The 21000-nt window shown below is 36.8% G+C and overlaps 1 protein-coding gene across 1 annotated transcript in view; it reads left to right on the top strand.

Moving 5' to 3' along the window:
- Nucleotides 1-21000, top strand: part of LOC139972149 (uncharacterized) — a 100522-nt gene that overhangs the window by 40302 nt on the left and 39220 nt on the right. The window contains exons 31-48 of the mRNA XM_071979127.1: nt 1065-1332; nt 1803-1888; nt 2574-2753; nt 3507-3683; nt 4833-5012; nt 5730-5823; nt 8095-8268; nt 10194-10220; nt 12318-12397; nt 13193-13250; nt 13993-14172; nt 14623-14705; nt 15735-15843; nt 16586-16756; nt 17634-17716; nt 18354-18447; nt 19104-19280; nt 20293-20375. Coding sequence (XP_071835228.1) covers nt 1065-1332; nt 1803-1888; nt 2574-2753; nt 3507-3683; nt 4833-5012; nt 5730-5823; nt 8095-8268; nt 10194-10220; nt 12318-12397; nt 13193-13250; nt 13993-14172; nt 14623-14705; nt 15735-15843; nt 16586-16756; nt 17634-17716; nt 18354-18447; nt 19104-19280; nt 20293-20375 — 2304 coding nt within the window. The remainder of the gene's footprint in view (nt 1-1064; nt 1333-1802; nt 1889-2573; nt 2754-3506; nt 3684-4832; nt 5013-5729; nt 5824-8094; nt 8269-10193; nt 10221-12317; nt 12398-13192; nt 13251-13992; nt 14173-14622; nt 14706-15734; nt 15844-16585; nt 16757-17633; nt 17717-18353; nt 18448-19103; nt 19281-20292; nt 20376-21000) is intronic.

Here is a 21000-nt window from a genome sequence, read left to right on the forward strand (position 1 = left end):
TTGTTCAGAGAGTTGACAATGCATGGGTGGTGTTTCAGAGGGTTAGAAACAGGGGTATCTAGAGGGTAAAAGCAGGGGTGTCTAGAGGGCAAAAGCATGGGTACGGATAGGATTTATGACGGTGTAGTGAAAGATTGTAAAAGTGGTTGGTGTACAAGGATGTTTAATTCACAATTAGTGTTAATCAAAATTTTCAGCTGAGGTGGCTGTTTCCTTTAAGTTGAGCTTGTGGCTGGCTGAAGTTGCACTAAGTTGCTTTTGAAATGAATGGTATCATATTCTAACAAATTAGAATATAATGGTCATGGCCGGCGGATGTATTGGAACTACATTTTATATCAGAAAATAATAAACTTGGGTATCCTTTAGTGAACAGAGATCAGGGTTTTTTATTTGACACACCCTTGTTTACGGTAGCTAGCTTTGGTTGACAATGATGGCTGCAATATAAACAGTGACAGCTCGACAGCAGAATTGAACGCCGATGGCATTCCTGGTTACCTGTGATTTTGGTGTTTGGATACATACCTTCTTAAAGGCATTGAAGACTCGCCCCAAACCGCGTGCCGCCCTGCTAAAAAGTTAACTTTCCGTTGTCTGCAAGTGAAGGTTTTTTCTTGTCGCTACAAAATGCAGACAGTAATGAAACGTGATACCTTTTTATCTTTTATCTAGACCAGAGATGTCCATCGCTGCTATGTAAACTGTGTTATGTGTATTGACCGTAGCTGTATGGATTGGCTGTACACTAGTGTCTAATTACCAACGGTAGCAAGCTGTGTGTATATTTTCTGGGATTGATGGTGGTGTCTAACACTTCTGTTACACCTCATTCGAAACTAGGTCAGATTACCGGCATGAGACGTTTCTTTGTGCGCGGGTCTTCACACCCTTTAAGTTTCTGTTTCTTTGCAACATTTTTTTAGACTTGCATAAAATTAATGAAGGATATGAATTATGTTTATCGCGTGCTTTAATAGGATATATGAATCCTTGGCAGTCATAGCTATTATAAAATTTTAAACTTGATCAATTAAATTTTGCGTGTGATTTGCTATCGATAGTACGGATCAGTGACGTGTCAACAACGCGAATGCCCGAGAACGACCTGCTCCAATCCTGTCCCAGTGCGTGGTGAATGCTGCCCTCAGTGTCTGCAGTGCGAATACGACGGCAGAGAGTACGAAGACGACGCCCCGGTGTTCAGCAGCGATCCGTGCGAAACCTGTGTCTGTCGCCAAGGGGAAGTCATCTGTGCTCGCGCTAATTGTCCGAGACCACTCTGCCCCAACCCCGTGGAAGTTCCTGGCCGCTGCTGTCCAGAATGCCCCTGTGAGTGAACAATCAAATGTACTCAAGTTTTCTTACTCAAGTTTTCTTTGCGAAGTTGTGCCTCTAAAGGGCGTGACAACATTCCCCTTCCAGCCTTTGACTTTTTACAAATAAAAAAAAAGGGCAAAATTAGAAGCACACCTTCCGAAAAATCATTAATCTAAAGTGACATTTTTTTTTTTTTCCAACTATTTATTTGTTTTATCGCCAATTATGTACAATCGGAAGGAAGTCTCCTATAAAAGTCTTAAATTGACTCAAAAAGTAGGAAACACTGGAAGAAGAAAAAAAATTGCTCGTATTGAAACAGGTTACCCAAAAAGCAAAGAAAGAACTGAATTGAATAAGTTGAATTGAATAAAAAAAAAATTTAAAAAAAACGACTAAAATTAATGTAAAGTATAAACCGTGTGTGGTATGCTTTGTAACTTGTTTTATATGTATGCCACCCTCTATGGCTTTTCCTTCAGCCGATTGCGATTACGAAGGTCAACGATACTCTGACGGCGACGATTTCATTTCTGAACGCGATCCATGCCTGAGCTGTGTTTGTCGTGTGAGTATTATTTAGTGCCCTTGTATCTTCAAACTGCAAATTTTGTTGTGTAGAATTATTTTTTTTCCATCCATGGTTAGATGATTGTTATTTAGTAAGTAAAAGCCAGTTTGCCATAGGTATGTTGTGGGTATTGAAACTCATTAACACTGTCACTTTCGCAAGGATTATTATATTTATTTATATAGTGCTCTTTTCATGCTTAAGCATGTTCAAGAGCGCTTATGAATGACAACAAAATGACAAAACCGTTAAAATATGAATATGAAAAAGGAAATGGATGCAGCTTAAATATTAATATAAAATACATATATACTAAGGAATAATTTTCACAAACAATATAGATTTACAGTGAAATTCCTAACAAGAAAAAGTCAGTTTTAAGTAATTTTAAGTATCAAAATGACAAAACCCTTAAAATATGAATATGTAAAATAAAATGGACGCAGCTTAAATATAAATATATATATATATATATATATATATATATATATATATATATATATATATATATATATATATATATATATATATGTACAGGAATAATTTTAAAATGATATAGATTTACAGTGAAATTCCTAAAAAGAAAAAGGGAGTTTTAAGTAATTTCTTAAAAGTGGCTAAAATTATCCCCGTGGTGTGTATTTATATTCTGATTGTCACATCTCTGCAATTGGTTTTTCAGTCAGGTCGTGTTGACTGTGTCTCGCAGTTGAGTAGATGCGTCACCAGCTGTTCCCATCCCGTGCAACCTCCCGATGAATGCTGTCCGGTATGTCTCGATTGTTCGTACCTCAGGAGGGCAATCCGCAACGGAGCCAGGTTCAGTAACCCTGACGACGAATGCCAGATTTGTACCTGTGAGGTACGTATTTTAGATCCTCCTTCAAGCAGGAACTCGCGAAGAAGCCATCATTGGCTTATCAAAGCCACAAGCTGACCGAAGTCAGTCTCTTAGATTCATATTTTAACGTCCATGATTATGAATTGTCAATTGTCAACAACTCTGTAACTGGACGACATACATTAATCTTGGAGTGACTCGAACTCGGAACCTTATGATCGAAAGGCACCGGCGTTAACCACTGAGCTAACACTCCCTTAAGCATGTTACCTTAAAAGTTTTGTTGGATGTAGAGGATGCTAGCATGCCGTGCAAAATGACAAACAAACAGCAAACAAGTAACCAGGAGAAATTATTGGGATGTAAATACTCTGTGACAAAGCAGAAAGTTTAAAAAAATAAATTAAAAATTAAAAAAATGGAAATTAGAATTTATCTGTTACGTAGCACTGTTATAACCCTAACAGTGACCTCAGAGAATATTTCAAAACGTATGGGATTTTACTCAATTCTTGTTCTCATTTGAAACAAATTTTCTAGATGTGATGTGTTGGAGTAATACAGTACTGTGGGTTTTTCCTGATGGACAAGACGAAAAATGAGAAATGCATGTTTGGTTGTTGAAACACAATTATGGTAACTTTTGATGTAATGTCTTCTATCCATAAGATTAGGTTAATTTGCTTTTCTTTTGTTCAAATCACCATAGCTATCATAAATCCTTACTGTAAACTTTCATATTTCCGTATGTGAATCATTTTTATAAACTTATAGTTTGGTTCTGTGACGTGTGAGGTCGAAGAATGCCCGGTTGTCTCGTGCAGAAATCCAAGACGAGTTCCAGGTGAATGCTGCCCTCAATGTTCGGTCTGCGTGGATAACGGACAGGAGTACGCAGAAGGTGAAACATGGACCTCTACTTCTCAGTCATGCACGACATGCGGATGTGTGGTAAGAATTTTTGGCAGTGGAATGAAAACTACAAAATCATTGTCTGATAATAATTTCTTTTGGAGTAGACATGGATTTTCTTTATAGTATATATCAGGCTTGAGCTTTTTCCCTGAATTCGCAGAATATCTGTGATTTCTTTTCTACCTTGGGGACAAAAACTATTATCCTAACACGCTGTAGCATACAAAAACTGGAGCCTATACCACAAATTTTGCAAAGTTACATGATTTTTTTTTTACCCGAGGCTCATCCCTGATATATATAGTTAAATGTATATCTATATAAATATGTATATATATTTATATTTATATTGATATATTTATATGTATAAATATATATTTTTGTATAGGAGTTACAGAAAAAAAAAATATGCTGCATTTGGAAAACGCTGCATCTCAAATAATGTGGTGATTGTTTGGAAGTCAAAACAGCCCATGTTTGGTTATTGCAAAGCTTCAACTAGTCAATCATAATATAATAAATACGTCATTTATATAGCGCTAAATCCAGAAAAGTATCAAAGCGCTTCACAAAAAAAAAAAAAAACGATAAAAAGGAAATAAATACAGTGAAAACAAATAATAACCTTATAAAAATAATCCTAAAATACCATTGCAAAAAAGGTTAAAGACATAAGTGGTTATTAAAAATTCAATAGGAGGTTATATAAAAAAAACAATAGGAGGTTATAAAAGTACAATAAGACAAGTAAAAAAGCATAGTAAAAGAACAATAAGCATAGCTAGCTCATCTTCAGTGCATGACCACTGAAGTTGACAAGGAGTAGCAGGATACGGAAATGCCATGTTTCTACTGTTGTAGATATTTACGTCCTTATTTCTGGTGTGAGACAGTTAACAGTAGAGGACGTGTGCATTGAGTATAAAAAATATATGTAAAGGATGCTTTACAAATTTAGCAAAGAGAAATGGTTCTAGTTTATAGGAAGGTGCACCCTCGTTGAAATATTCATGACGCTCAAATTGATTTCGATTAGGTTTTACAACAGACCATGAAACATTATCAAATCAAACTATAAGAATAGACATTCTCTGCCAATATTTCTTACAATCGAGATCTTATGAATGTGTTTAAAGGAGAAAAAGATGATTTCATGCTAGTTTTAATTAATGTTCTCTCCCCCAGGATGGCAGAACCACCTGTGAAGCGATTCCCTGCACTACCAACCTACCATGCACCCATCCTGCAAGGAGTGCGGAGGGCTGCTGCAATGAATGTGATAACTGCTTTTATGATCGCCGGTACTTCTTGAACGGACAGAGATCCATGGATCCTTTGGACCCTTGCAGAATATGTGTATGCCAGGTAAGAACTACTGAGAATGTATCATGAATACCAGGTATGAACTGAGAATGAACTGTGAATACCAGGTATGAACTGAGAGTGAACTGTGAATACCATCTATGAACTGAGAATGAACTGTGAATACCAGGTATGAACTGAGAATGAACTGGGAATACCAGGTATGAACTGTGAATGAACTGTGAATACCAGGTATGAACTGAAAATGAACTGTGAATACCAGGTATGAACTGAGAATGAACTGTGAATACCAGGAATGAAATGAGAATGAACTGTGAATACCAGGTATGAATTGTGAATGAACTGTGAATACCAGGTATGAAATGAGAATGAACTGTGAATACCAGGTATGAACTGTGAATGAACTGTGAATACCAGGAATGAAATGAGAATGAACTGTGAATACCAGGTATGAACTGTGAATGAACTGTGAATATCAGGTATGAACTGTGAATGAACTGTGAATACCAGGAATGAAATGAGAATGTAATGTGAATACCAGGTATGAACTGAGAATGATTTGTGAATGCCAGGTATGAATTGAGAATGATTTGTGAATGAAAAGGATCATGGATTTTGACAAGTTCAAAAGCCAGATAATGAAGGTATGCCTACATGTTTAGGTATACAGGACACCTTATAAGAAGTAAATGCTAGTTTGTTTTGCATGTGATTAGCTAATTTTAGATTTCCATATTTTCATGACATTTATCGTTCTAGGATGGAAACATGCAATGTGAGCCAAGAGAATGCCCAGAATTGACATGCAGTGACCAATATCGTCCTGATGGAGAATGCTGTACTCGCTGCGCCAGTGAGTAAACGCCCAAAAAGCATTAAGTAATTTACTGCACGGTGGTAATTCCTCTTCTTCAGAGGTGTGAAATCAGTCTTTGAAATGTAGTGATCGTTCTGGGAGTATGTAGCAAGTAGCTAGATGCCATAGTCTGAATAACAGCCAGAAATCTGTGGGGCAAGCATCACTCATTAGCACCTTAGGCGGAATCAACTTGTAACTTATTAAAATGGAGAGGGATTCTTCATAAATTTTTGCATGTTTTTTAATATATTTTTTTTATTCATGTGTCTTAACTCATTTGTCAGTTGTCTGTGGGCGGAGAGAGACAACTGTTAAATACTTTCCGGTTTTGCTCTCATTAACTTGAATCATCTGTTTGCAGATTCACAAGTGTTTTTGTCTTTTTTCCTTTTTGGTTCTAACCGGTCACTTCTTTGGATTTCTACGTAAGACAAAAACAAAAGAACAATGTAAAGCTTTATTCTATATTTAGACAATAGCTTGTCTTTATATCCCAGGGGAGGCAATTACAGCCTTAAATGATCCAATTACTTCCCGTTAGGGGGCCTTCTATCCCAACGGAGACTATTGTCTAACACGGTCACTTTTGTTGTGATAACTTCATTTATTATCAGATGGTCTTACAATGGTCTTTTTTTAGTAACACATTGTCTTTTCATAAATCAACTTTTTTGCATGATGATGCTGGATTATCGAGTGGTATACCAGGATTATGAACTGGTAAACTGGGTTTCTAGATCTATCAGGCATTTGGCTTGCCATAGATGTTGCCCACAATATTAAAGAGTTTTAGTGTCATGTTTAACAGCGTTAACATACTTAGAGGTAGAAGTGGACTTTGCGTGATTTGTACCGTTACATAATTTTCACTTTTAGGTACTCAGACTGTTAAAGGGGTATTCCAGTGGCACACAAAGTGACACTCATTTGGAGAAGAAATATATTCCACAAAGTTACTTGAAAAAGCCCATGTCAATATCTTGTACCAAACTTGAGATAGCAAATACCACCGGGTCCCCTGTTTTTGGCCAAAAACGGGGGATATTGAATATCTACCCCAGTTGGTAATGCTAGCCATACTGTACGCGCCTTTGCACAAATTCATGGTAAATCACACAGTGTATTATTTCAGTGGTCAAGCCAAATTTGTCTTCACACAGGAAAGTAGTGCTGGCCATTAGAGCATTTGTGGTTACAATCATATGGTGGCTGGTCAATTAAATTAGGTTTGCTCAAGTATGAATCCTTATGATAGTACTTGGGGTAGTTTATGCTATCAAGTAATAAATTATTAATGCTTGCATGAATTTGAGGAGAACTAGGTTTACTTTAGGCAGGCTCGACCATCATGTATCTAAAATTTTTGATTCTTCCCTGGAGTAGATTGCAGTAGGTCGTCTGTGATGCCATAGCGGCAAATGTTCTTCAACTGATTTAATTTCCTATCATAATCCTCTTGTTGAATTATCCTTGAAAACATTTGGAAAGTTTGCCTAGCTGCGTCACGGTTCTCTGTATCCTAGAATTTTGTCAAAATACAACATTTATGTAGAATTAGTTTTCTGTATAAGAAAAATGAGTTTGAAATATTGTAACAAAAAACGACAGTTTCAGCTGAATTGACATGACAACATCATCGCTGTTGTTGCCAGATGCCAAATTCGCACCCCAAAAGAATCATGCTGTTAAAACGAGGATGAGGGTTTGACCTAAAGCTGCAGAAAATTTTCAAGGTTAGCTTCAAGCGATCGACTTCAGACACAGGAATACCCCTTTAATGGTCGTCTACAAGTATTAAAGTGTGTTGGTTGCATGTTTTACAACATTCACATACTAACATTGTTAGTTATTTCATGGGTGGTACTGTTTCATACCTTCTATTTTTTGTTGACACATTTAGATTTTTTAGCATTTGTCGTAAATTGTGAGTCCTAGTTTACATATGTAGCTATGGTTACATGATTTTTACATAGTTAGTCATTTTGCATATTCCACCTTTCATTAATAGATATTTTTTTTTATTTGCTGGAATGGGCAATTTTAACTAAAGATGTATTTCTCATTTTCAGACAGGTAATCTTAGAAAAACAAAATGGTAGCTGGGTTCTTTTAATTGGTAATTAATGGGTTAATTGCATGTCCTACGCCACCCAAGTTGAAATACGTTTTTTGGGGGTCGGTTCGTCTTTGCTGGGTATACGTCTCCCGTCCACTAACCAGTTTTTCGTCTCGCTATGTAACTAACCGGCAGTCTTATCTCGACAGAATGTGAATTTCAAGGTCAGGAATTTCTCGACGGGGCAAGGTTTCCCAGTCCGACCGATTCATGCTTTGTGTGTGAATGTTACGGTGGTAGGATTGGGTGTGGTATGGCGGTGGACTGCCCACCTGTGACCTGCTCACACCCTCGGACGGTTGACTGCTGTCCGGTTTGCTCAGGTACCAACACTCCCTCCCCCCTACATATACCCTCTCCCTCTTTTTATACCTCCTCTTACATATATCTGCATATATATATTCATCCCTTTCAACCCTTTTGATTTCAAATTAAACCAAGAAACACATTTAACGTTTAATTTGAATGCCATATTATTTTCACCGATTTTCATATATTACTTGAATATTACAGAATAATGTATGCATGAGACTGACCTCAACAATTTTTTTATTTTTTTATTTCATCAATATTTTATTTTATTTTATTTATTTATTTTTTATTTCATCAATATTTTATTTTATTTAATTTAATTAATTAATTTTTTTATAATTATTTTTTCAACAATTTTTTTTCAAATACTTTTTTTTTATTTCAACAATGAACCCCAAATGGCCGTCGCGATCATACACAATGAATGCTTTTTTATAGGCAAGTCTAATTTTATTTAACATTTTTTCCGGAAGCAAATATATATATATATATATATATATATATATATATATATATATAGATCTCGGTCAGCATGTTTCAAGAATGTGACCAAACACAGCACCAGTATGTAATGTTAACATGAATAACAATCAAACATGGCTATTTTGAGTTTGATAAAACATGATTTCATTCAGGGAAACGTTAAATTTTAAAGTAAAATGTCAAGAACTGTGACATTTTGGTTTCCAAAGATGAAGGGGCATTTTACCGCCGCTAATATCTTGCAAAAATCTTTCTTCAGTATTCAGAATTGAACAAATGAAATTTACCAGAAAACATATCACAAAATTTGAAATTTTTAAACTTTTTTTTTAATGTAATGGAATGTAAAGTAACTTAGCAAATTAGTAATAAATTGTTATAGGTCAGTGTGTCACTAGTAGATGACTTAAAAAAATTAACTGTTGAAGAGCTTGTGATTAAATTTAAGAATATTATCTGCTCTGATTTCTTTTTTAAATATTCACCAAACATACTATAGCTGATAGATATGCAGCTCACCCAATTAAAATCTCGAAACAGCTTATATGATAAAGGCTTCGTAATTATTTTTGCAAGCTTTGGCTATAAATTCACATATTTTGAGTTCTGTTTTTGGCGTAGCTTGCTTTCAAATGGATGGACTGTTTTGCTGGCAAAACTTATTTTCCCTAGCATACACTTATTTTTATTTAATTTTTGCACCTAAGTAGAATGTCAGGATGAGTTTTGTCAATTTTAATACCATAATCGGTCAGTATTTTGTATGCAAAAAAATTAAAAACTGTTAGAAGGTAGTGTGAGGTTAGTTTTGGATTGAAATAATCACTTTTAGTCCAGGAATATAGAATTTTAATCCAACTTTAAACAAAAAGTACATTGCGATAATTATAACTGCCAGTTTTTGTGCTATTCCCCATAAAATTACGTTCGGAAATTCTCCCTTTTTGAAGAAAAGTTTGAAGAAGAAAAAAAACATGACATTGGCTTGTCTGACAAGGCTTAATTATTGACAGTTAAACATTGAACTGTGATCAACAAATTCCCAAAATAAATTTCTTATTTTTTCCTTAAATGTGCTTTTTAGCGTAAAATATCTATTTGTGTTAATTTAAGGCACCTCGGTAAATATTATTTTACGCTTGATACAGCAGGCACCTGTGATTCACTCTAGGAAAAATAGCATCCGTCCAAATGCAATCTGATTAAGGAGAAAAAAAAGTAATATTTAACCTGGTCACGCCAAGCTCAAAAGTGCTTCCTTCACTGATATTTAAATGAATCACACATTATTCCATTCCCATAATTTATCCTTTTATATCATCCTGCATTGAAAAAAATGTAGTCATATTTAGCTCAGTTTTAATAAAAACATTGATTGCTTTTATAATCAAATTATGTATCAGAAAATAAAACAAATGATCACTTTGAAATACTATTCTTAATGATTGAACAGCTCAACCAATCATAGGATCTTACGGAAGTAAGTAAAAATGGCACCTTTTTCAAAATGCACAATCACATTCATTTTTTTTTCGAATTTGATAATTTAAAAATTCCTCATTTTTTTTCGGTAATTAAATAGCATTCTTGTCAAGGATGTAAATATTTGTTTATCAATTTTCGTGATAATATTTGTGAAGTTAACTCATGTAACGATTGTGGCACCTATTTCAAATCGCACGATCACCAATTTTTTCTTCCTTTCAGAATCGATAATGTAAAAATTCCTAATTGTTTTTCAGTGTTTTTAATGTTCCTCACAACAAAGTCAATTTTTTTGTTTGTTTATTCTATGAATATTTGTTAAACTGAATTTTGTATGTAAAAATTGTGACATTCCATCTGGTGCCTCTTTCGAATTGCACAATCACAATTTTTTCTTTTCAAATTTGATGATTTAAAAAAAAAAAAATCCGAATTGGTTTTTGCTTTTGAAAGCATAATTTTTGGGCTTAACATATGACCTTCCATCTTTCCTACTCTCATATCCAATCCCATATCTCTCCTAATCTCTCCCAAGCACTCAGTTTTAATCTTGTTTTAAAACTGGTGAGAGTTTTGTCGATGTTCGCACGCTAACATATTAAAACGCTTTGTCGGCTTATTGGTTGCATACTAATTGTAATGTTCATGATCAATGGTGAAACTAATTAATATTTTTGTTGACTCATATTTCAACATATTTTAAATATTTTAACAAATTTTCTAACCCATTTTTCATTTATATGTTATATTGATGGAGCAAAAAACTAAACTTTGACATTTTGTATTTATGTATTAAGCTTTCGTTTTGTTTTCCAGGAATTTGTTGCTATTAACAAAACTTGGTATTATATCTATATAAATATTACGATCATACCATCTAAATCTGTTTCATATCCTGGCTGCTGTTGTTAAAAGATATAACAGACAGTCTTACATTTCTTTACTCAAACAAACAAAATTCGTCCTACTTTAGTATTGTCAAATGGTTGTCTTAATATTTCATGATATTCACATTTAATTAAAGATTGAAATTATCAGCCAAAGATGAAATACATTTCTTATCGATTGGGGAATTGTGGTAAGTTGATCAGGTAAAATTCACAGAAAAGCTAAAAAAAAATAAAAAACACAGTCAGGAGAATAAAATAGATTTAACTCATTGTAAGTTAAATTACTGAACTGATGAATCTATGAATATTCATTTATGGTAATTATTTGATATGGAATCATTGAAATTTTGATCAGGTGAATTCACAGAAGAACAAAAAGAAACAAACAGTCTTGAGAATAAAAATTGATTTAACTCAGTGCAGGTTATATGACTGAAATGATGAATCTATGAATATTCACGTATGGTAATTATTTGATATGGAATACAGCAAATTTAATCAGGTGAATTCACAGAAGAACAAAAAGATAAAAAAATATCAGTCAGGAGAACAAACTCGATTGAACTCAGTGCAGGTTATATGCTTGAACTGATGAATCTTTGAATATTCATGTATGACCATTGACCTATACTGTTCAAAACTGTCAGTAAAATGGTTGTGAAAGTTCTAAGAATGTGCTGTAATTTTAGCTTTTTCTTTTCCCCTCCGTTTTAAAGAGCTGCATACAGGCATGAGCTTTTTCTGCGAATTCGCGGAATATCTGTGATTTCTTTTCTACCTCTGGGGACAAAAACTATTATCCTAACACACTGTAGCATATGCAAACTGGAGCCTATACAGCAATTTTTTTCAAAGTTCTGTGATTTTTTTTTTACCCCAGGCTAATCCTTCTGATAAAGGAGAGTATTATGGAGCTGAATCATGCAACAAGTTGTAGTAACTTGCATAGCATTACCATGTACAGTATTACCTCTCCCCAATCCTTTTCAAGAGCTGTGATCGAAAAGTGACCATAAAATATCCAACAGGAAACTAATGACATTGTAAACATTAGACACATTATTTCCCATCCCCCTTCTCCCTTTGGGAGAACTGTATTAATTCCATCAGTGAAAAACAAAGATCTATCAAAATTAATCTTATTCATATTTTTATTTTATCTCTTCCGCTTCCCCCTTCCCAAAAAAAAACAAAAAAAAAAGGCTGCGAATATAACGGCTACGAGTTGGGGAACCGAGAGGAGCTTACTATCAGCGAGGAGTGCGTCATATGTTCATGCTTGGTAATATTTCCCTTCTTTCCATATTCTCTTTTTCTCCTTTTCTTTTGTGAAATTTCTCCATATATTTATGTATTTCCATATTTTTAGTCTTTTTAACTGCTACTGAAGACATTACCAAGTGCTTGAAAATTACATTTTGTGCTCAAATTTTGCTGCAATTTTGTGATATCATGTTGACATTTTAAAAGGCAAGACCAGCTAGCTGCTTGAAAAAAAAAGTCTGTCACATAAGCACCCCCCTTCCTCCAATCCCCCCTCCCTTCTGCCATCACCCAAATCACACTGCAATGATGTAATAATAATTGTCAAATTTCAACATGAAACAGTAAATTTGTGAGACTATTTAAAATTCTCTGTAAGAGATTGGATTGAACAGTCGGTAACTGGATAATTAGGAATATTGACATGCCTGTAACCATGTACCTCTCTTAGAATGTTTGTCTAAGAAACGAAAAGACAATTGATGTGCGGTCGCTCACACAAACTTTAATAAAGCTTTAATTAGCATTCCATAATGAGTAAGACATGACTCTTTTAAATGTGCTTGCAGTAATTTTCCATATTAAAGATGAAGTGAAGTGAAGATAATAGTCGAAATACCGGTCTGTACTCTCCTCAAATTGTTTCATCTCTTCAAATATTCAAAAATTTTTTGTATCTGTGGTCTTCTCATTCATAAAATTAAAATACCAGTCAAAGTGAATATTTCAGTGAAAATGAAATGTGGCCGAGATCGGACATTCTTGATACTGTTAATGGTGTTGATAGACTACGATGTTTTCTCTCTGTCACCAGAATGGTGTCGTGAATTGTATCGAAGATCCAGAATGTGACGCATCCAGTAGTTATGACGGTAAGGGGGAATGTAATGCCATACCTTAGTTGTGCAAGCGTGGTGGAAGTTTGGTGTGATACATACAGTATTGGTTAATGAAATGAATGGAGTGATTGGTGTTATATTGGTGCAAGCATGGTGCAATACATACAGTATTGGTTAATGAAATGAATGGAGTGATTGGTGTCATATTGGTGCGAGCATGGTGCAATACATACGGAGTGTTAAATGGAATAAATGGTGCACTACTGGTGCGAGTATGGTGTAAAACTTTCAGTGGGGTAAATGTGATTTTGTCTTGGACTATTGGAAGTATGGTGTTGTTAATGTGATAAACGGTGTCGTGTTGGTGAAAGTCTTGCGTGATCATTCCCAGAAGTGTTGATGTTTTTGTTGATCGATGGTGAGTCATTTCATAAACAAAGAGACAAAGAGGTTTAGTTTTTTTGTCCGAAGTTGGTGGAAGTTGGGTGGGATGGTGGTGTGAGAACAAGATGTCTTTAACCGAAAATTTGTGATGTGACGCTAATCTGCAATTTGACAAGTTCAGTGCTATCGTCTCAAAGTCCTGATTCATTTAAATGTATCTAGCCAAATAAAGTCCCTCTTTGGAGAGGTTCTTGCATGTGATATGATGAGACCATTAAAAGATCTTATGTGAATTTACTGGTCTGTGGTCGATCAATTATTTCCATCCACATCAATTGTTGAGCCTCAGGGTTTCTTAAGTTGACTGGGCCGTGTTTTTTTTCGGTATCAGACGGCAGCTGCGACTTCAACGGAGAGCTTTACTACGACGGTCAGCAGTTCACCAATCCTCTTGACCCTTGCGTGACCTGCAATTGTGCTCTGGGGATAGTTCAATGCCAGGAGAAACCCTGCCCGTCCGTGTCCTGCATCCACCCGAGATTAGAGGGCTGCTGTCTCGTCTGTGACAGCGGTGAGCTCATTCCCTAAAGATATTTGTAAATAAAAAATAGTTACCATAGAACAGACAAAAAACAAATTAAGTAAAAAACAAAAATTAAGTAAAAAGATAAAACAAATCCAAATTCAGTTAAAAAAAAGAATTAAGTCAAAATTTTTTTCATAATAATAATAATTAAGTACAAAAGAAAGTAGGAAAGAAAGCGCCTTATTTGTCTCTTCTTGACTAAGTTACTTTGCAACTCTCCAGATGTTTGTATTTTAATTTATTTACTTTTCATAAATAATAAAAGAATTAAAAGACTAAAATGGTATTCTTTCCAGCTCATATTTTGGGAACTTTTCGAAAGCTAGTCACACTGCTTTCATATGTTATGGTTTAAAGGTTATCTAGATTGAAGTTATTGAAAAATTTTATCGATTAAATACATATTTATTTATTTATTTATTTTTTTTTAATCAGGGTGCACGTACCTAAACCAGACTTATGCGGAAGAAGAGGCATTCCAGAAGCCAGACGATGCTTGTCAGATGTGCACTTGTTCGGTGAGGGATGTCAAACATTAGGGTGTGATGAGGGGGGTTGGGGGGAGATGCTAGGTGGGAGAGGGGGTGATCTCACCCACATGATCAGGGGGAAGTCGCTACTAGGTGGTAAGAGAGAGAGAGGGGGGTTGGAACTTGGGGTGGGGGAGGGGGTGCTCTCACCCACACGATGAGGGGGAAGTCTCTACTAGGTGGTCAGAGAGAGAGAGAGGGGGGTTGGTACTTGGGGGTGGGGGAGGGGGTGCTCTTACCCAAACGATCAGGGAGAAGTCGCTACTAGGTGGTAAGAGAGAGAGGGGCTTGGTGGGAGGGGGTTGCTCTTACCAACAAGATCAGGGAAGTGACTACTAGGTTGTAAGAGAGAGAAAGAGGGGTGGGTTGCAGACCCACAAAATCAGAAGTTGAATTCCTAAACCGCACACCCCTGCGTTATATTTTCACTCAAACTGTGGTCACTATAATACTGGTATCTGCAAATCAAGAGAGCATCTCTACTCTGAACCATTAAATATTTCAGAAATCCAAGTTTAGATATATCGGTTCAGGTTTTGGCTGGTCTGTACCCTTTCCTGTTTCTCCTGTGTTTGGACTGTTTGTGTCTTTCTGTAATTTGTGAAATGAATTGTAAAATCTTGAGTATACTTGTATGCTTGTTGAGCAATAGTTTGCATGAACTTCCCCCTCCCCCCTCTCCTCCCCCCCCCAAGAAAAAGGAAAGAAGAATTTTGTTACTGTTTCTCTTCTAACAAAGAAGAGGCAATCTTAAGTGACCTTGTCAGCCCTGTTTCGGTGATATTAATATGATTCATAAAAGTAAATGTTGGCTTTCGAATGTAATATTGTTATAATATATATTTAACGTAACCAGTCGTCAGTAATGTTTCTTCACTATAAATGTAACCAACGATTTCGTGAAAACCAAAAAGACACTCCGAATTAAAATAGTGGAAGCGATATATCTTTCATATTTTGATTTTATTTTCACGTATGCATTAATTTTGTCATATTTTCGTTACTCTCTTGACTCAGTCTGGGAGCCTCATTTGTAACGTCGAAGTCTGTCCAGAACTTCCCGAGTCTTGCGACGTGGTCTTTGAAAGAAATGGGGAGTGTTGCCCATCCTGCCAGTCAGGACAAAGTAAGCATTTAATTTGTCTTTTCTACTCGATATCACTGGATACTCCATTGGCTGAAAGCTTAAAGGCATTGAAGACTTGCCCCAAACCGTGTGCCTCGCTCTGAAATAGTTAACTTTCTGTTGCTTGCAAATGACGTTTTCTTCTTGTCGCTACAAAATGCAGACAGTAATGAAGCGTGGTACCTTGTTATCTTTTATCTAGACCTGAGATGTCCACGCTGCTATGTAGGCCTACACTGTGTTGTGGGTATGGACCGTAGATGTATGTACTGACTGTACAATAGTGTCTAATTACAATCTGTGTCTGATTGCAAGCTGTGTGTGTATTTTCAGGGATCGATGGTGGTGTCTAACATTTCTGTTACACCTGATTGGAAACTAGGTCAGATTACCAGCATGAGTCATTTCTTTGTGCATGAGTGTTCACACCCTTTAATGCTTTCTAAACTTAATTGTTTGAAAGTTTCAGCACCTTGAGGTCAAACCCACTTCCTGATTGTATGTTGTATCACGAAGATATGAATTTTTCAGATTCGATGATATTTTGTGAAAAGGCATCTGGCAACAGCCAGACTGAATGACATCATCAAGACAATTGAGCTCCAAATGCTTTTCCTTATCTTTATAACATTTTATTAAAATCATTTTAATATCATTTCTTCTAATTGTTTGAATTATTGATGCAACTCTATATCGCAGATTAGCTAACTTTATCAATTCGTTTTTCTCTCGTCGCGTATAGCCGAAAATTGCTACAATAACGGCATCCGATACAACAACGGAGAAATCTTCAAGAATTTCACCTCCTGTCAGCAATGCCAGTGCCTGGACACCATAAACTGCGAGACCATTCCATGCGATCCTGCACCCTGCACGCACCCCGTCACCAGGCAGTGCTGCCCCTCTTGTATAGGTAAGAGACAGATTGGTCAATTGGGGGCTTCCTGGAGCTGAGAAGTTTTGGGTAATAAGTATTGTTTAATTTAGTGAATCCCAGTGTTGTTATGGGAAGCTAACAGAAGCTACATTGATACCCTATCGATGTGGTGATCTTGGACGAGGAACAGCATAAACCGTAGCCTTCTCTTTTCGATGAGTGTCCAGAGAACTATGAGGCGGGAGGGATGTTTATCCATTCCTTTCTCCCGGGGACTTAGCATCGCCCCAGAGGAGAGTGTCTCAACATCTGACCACTTTCAAATACTGAGGAGGATGAAAGCATCTCATTTCAACATTAATGCAGTGCAGACTCGTTGAACAAAGTTATCTGGCATTTCCCAAATTCGCAAGTCAGAAATGCACCAAATCCACAAAAGAATTAGCTCCACAAAACTGCAAGGCAGCTATTTGTGGATGATTAAAGAAATTCTGGTTCCTGGTGAGGTGTAAAACTATTAGCCTACATGTAGGATGGACACACTGACAGCTTTACACCTCGTCTTCACTCTGGTCGGTTTCGTGGTCGCTGCTTTTTACAGCTATTGACGGCTAGAGCTGACTCTTATGTTGTAGCTTGCCTTGTTTTACAATCCGGTGTGGGTGACTTTTTAACAATTTTGAAGTTTGGAATTCAGTGAAGGGTAAAAATCTGTTAATCTCTTCTAAGATGAAGGCTTATAGATGAGATGATTCATGATGCTAAGGTTGTCTTCCTCTGCTCAGCTAACACGATTTGTAGGAACAAGGGAGATGTGATAATTGTTTCAAAACAACTTTCCATCTGTAGAAACAAATATATAAGACTGAAGAATAATTAATGAACTTTAAAAGAGTTTAATCATGTTTTACAGGTTGTCATTACCACGGTGAGAACTGGATTTCAGGGGCTGACTTTGCTGATCCGAGGGACGACTGCGGAATCTGTCACTGCGAGGTAAAAGCATTTTTGTTTAAGAGCACAGGCATTCCTTTTCTACCTCGGGGACAAGAACTATTATCCTAACACACTGTAGCATTCGCAAACTGGAGCCTATACCGAAAGTTTTGCAAAGTTCTGTAATGATTTTTTTCACCCAGGGCTCATCCCTGAAGAGCAATTCACTCCTGGTTCAATTTGCTAATCCAAATTCCTGAAAATATCAGTGTTTAATAATTGTTTCATCTGTTCATCAAAACTGTGCATCACTTAATTAAAAAAAAAAATTGGATGGTCGGTCATTTATCTTTAACTTTAATCTGTATTATCCAGAAAGATATTTCAGATTGAGTTGCAATTTGGAAGGATACTTTATATAAAAAAAATGAATTTGGTCACTGAGTGGAAACTCACTTTGCTTTATCCAGCATCGGAAGCCATTGGCCTACTTGATGTAAGATAACATCGCAACAAATTATGCCATCTATATAAATCATGAAACTGGTGTTATATATTATAGTTGTGACATAGTGTATATAGTCCTTTCTAATTAGTTATATCTTTGTCTTATAACATATGATCATATTCATATTTTTCTAACTTATTTTCTTTTACCATTATATAAAGTTCCTTTTTTTTCTGTCCCTATTGTTAGAATGGCAACGTCTTTTGTCAGAAGGTGCCATGTCCTTCCCTGAATTGCCCTCACCAGACCCAGTTGGAGAATACCTGTTGCCCTACCTGCATCGGTGAGTCCGCCATACAAAATCACAGTGGGATCATTTACATATTTTGTTAATTTTCTCAAGATCTTGTTTTAAATAGTAAACCTCCGGTTAGCATATTAACTACCAGACATTTTTAATTTCTTTGCCTGTATGATTATCAAATTAACTCTCAAACCCTGACAATTATAGCAAAACAAGTTAAATATTGATCTTTCTTGATTGGCACAAGAGCTGATAATTGTTTGCTTTCCTATTTATCTGGCCAGTAGCCTGAACTTGTTGGTCATTAAAGCTTGGTTTTGTCGTTCAAGAAACTGGGACTTTTTATCAATAACTTGGAGTGTTAGCTCAGTGGTTAATGCCAGTGCCTTCCAATCATAAGGTCCCCGGTTCGAGTCACTCCAAGATTAATGTATTTCGCCTAGTTACAGAGGTGTTGACAATTGACCATTCATATTATCATGGACGTTAACTATGAATCTGAGAGACTGACTTTGGTCAGCTTGCGGCTTTGATAAGCTAACGATGGCTTCTTCGCGAGTTCCTGCTTGCAGGAGGATCTAAAATACATACATACATACTTTGGATCTTTGGTCAGGATACTTAGTGTGTTTTTGTCAAATTTCCTGAGGAATTTGTGACACGTTTTTCTTTTCTTGTTTTTTTGCTCCTGTCAGATGTTGATTGCGTCTATGACGGTACGACCCACGGTCACGGTACCATCTTCCCACACGCAGAGGACGAATGCCAGGAGTGTAGCTGTAACGACGGCGATGTGTACTGCCAACGCAATCCATGCACCCAACCACAGTGTCCGTACCCCATCAGAGGGACCTGCTGCGACACCTGTGATGGTGAGTAGTATTGTCCCTTCCATGTACCCCGACCACAGTCCCTATACTCCTTTAGTGGTACCTGCCATAACACCAGCTAAGGTGAGTGGGTTTGCTAGTTCTCTCCATGTACCCAATCTCAGTACCTCAACCCTATCAGAGGGACCTGCTGTGACACCTGTGATGGTGAGTAGTATTGTCCCTTCCATGTTCCTCGACCACAGTCCCTATACCCCCTTCAGGGTAAATGCCGTAACACCAGCACAGATGGGTGGGTTTGCTAGCCCTCACCATGTACCCAACCACAGTGTCCTTACCCCATCAGAGGGGACCTGCTGCAATACCTGTGACGGTGAATAATGCTGTCTCTTCTGTGTACCCGACCACAGTCCCTTTACCCCTTTAATGGTATCTGTCATGACACCATCTTAGGTGAGTGGGTTTGCTAGTCCTCTCCATGTACCCAACCACAGTGTCCCTACCCCATCAGAGGGACCTGCTGTTATACCTGTGATGGTGTGTAGTATTGTCCCTTCCATGTATCCTGACCACAGTCCCTATTCCCCTTTAGTGGTACCTGTCATAACACCTTCATAGGTGAGTGGGTTTGTTAGTCCTCTCCATGTACCCACTCTCAGTACCTCAACCCCATCAGAGGGACCTGCTGTTATTCCTGTGATGGTGTGTAGTATTGTCCCTTCCATGTACCACAGCCACAGCCCCTATACCCCTTCAGTGGTACCTGTCATGACACCATCTTAGGTGAATGGGTTGCTAGTCCTCTCCATGTACCCATTCACAGTATATCATCCCCCCCCTAAGAGGTACCTGCTGTTTAATATACCTGTGATGGTGTGTAGTATTATCCCTTCCATGTATCCTGATCACAATCCCTATACCCATTCAGTGGTACCTGTCATAACACCATCGTAGGTGAGTGGGTTTGCTAGTCCTCTCCATTTACCCACTCACTCACAGTACCTCAACTGACAATATGATCACTGACTGTCATCCCTTTAATGTTTAATTGCAGGCTGCTATTTCACAGGCGTTGAATATTCATCTGGTGAAATCTTTGAGGACCCCACCACTCCCTGCCAGGAGTGCGAGTGCCAGGTTAGTCAAAATTTAAGGTTTAACTTATGATTGTACAATAAAATATTTGCATATTCATGAGATGAGGTCATAGAAAGGTTTTTTTTTATGATAATAGCAAAGTTGTTGAATATTCATGAAGTGAAGTTTTGGTAAGATCCCACTCCTGTCATCAGGATTGTGAGTGTAAAAGGGTCAGCTAGAATGCTCCCTTTTAATGGCCACCTCTTCCATTTCAAATATCCATGAAATATGTCCTTGCTTGTGAAGGAAATATGTAAAAGAATACCTTCATGCATTCATAGAATGGCATATTTCTACTGCTATACCGTTACATTTATACCTTTGCTGTGATAATGTGGTGTCATACTTTAGCTACCCTCACATAAGACTATACATCCTCAAAGTCATGGTGCATTTGAAGCAATACAGAGCAAAAAATGGAAGTCTGTTTATAGAATGATGTAGTCTGTATAATTGATCAGGTCCAACAGTATTCTCAACAGTGTTCTCATTAACAACCCTTTCATTCATAAGAAATGAATTTTCTGTTAATCGTTCAAATTCGTTTTAGCCTCTGAAGAAGATCCTGCTAGGATCGAAACGTCAGGCCCTGTTACTTTTACACATTCTCTTACAGTTGATA

The sequence above is a fragment of the Apostichopus japonicus genome, chromosome 1 (assembly GCF_037975245.1).
Source record: "Apostichopus japonicus isolate 1M-3 chromosome 1, ASM3797524v1, whole genome shotgun sequence".
In the NCBI taxonomy this organism is placed as follows: domain Eukaryota; kingdom Metazoa; phylum Echinodermata; class Holothuroidea; order Aspidochirotida; family Stichopodidae; genus Apostichopus; species Apostichopus japonicus.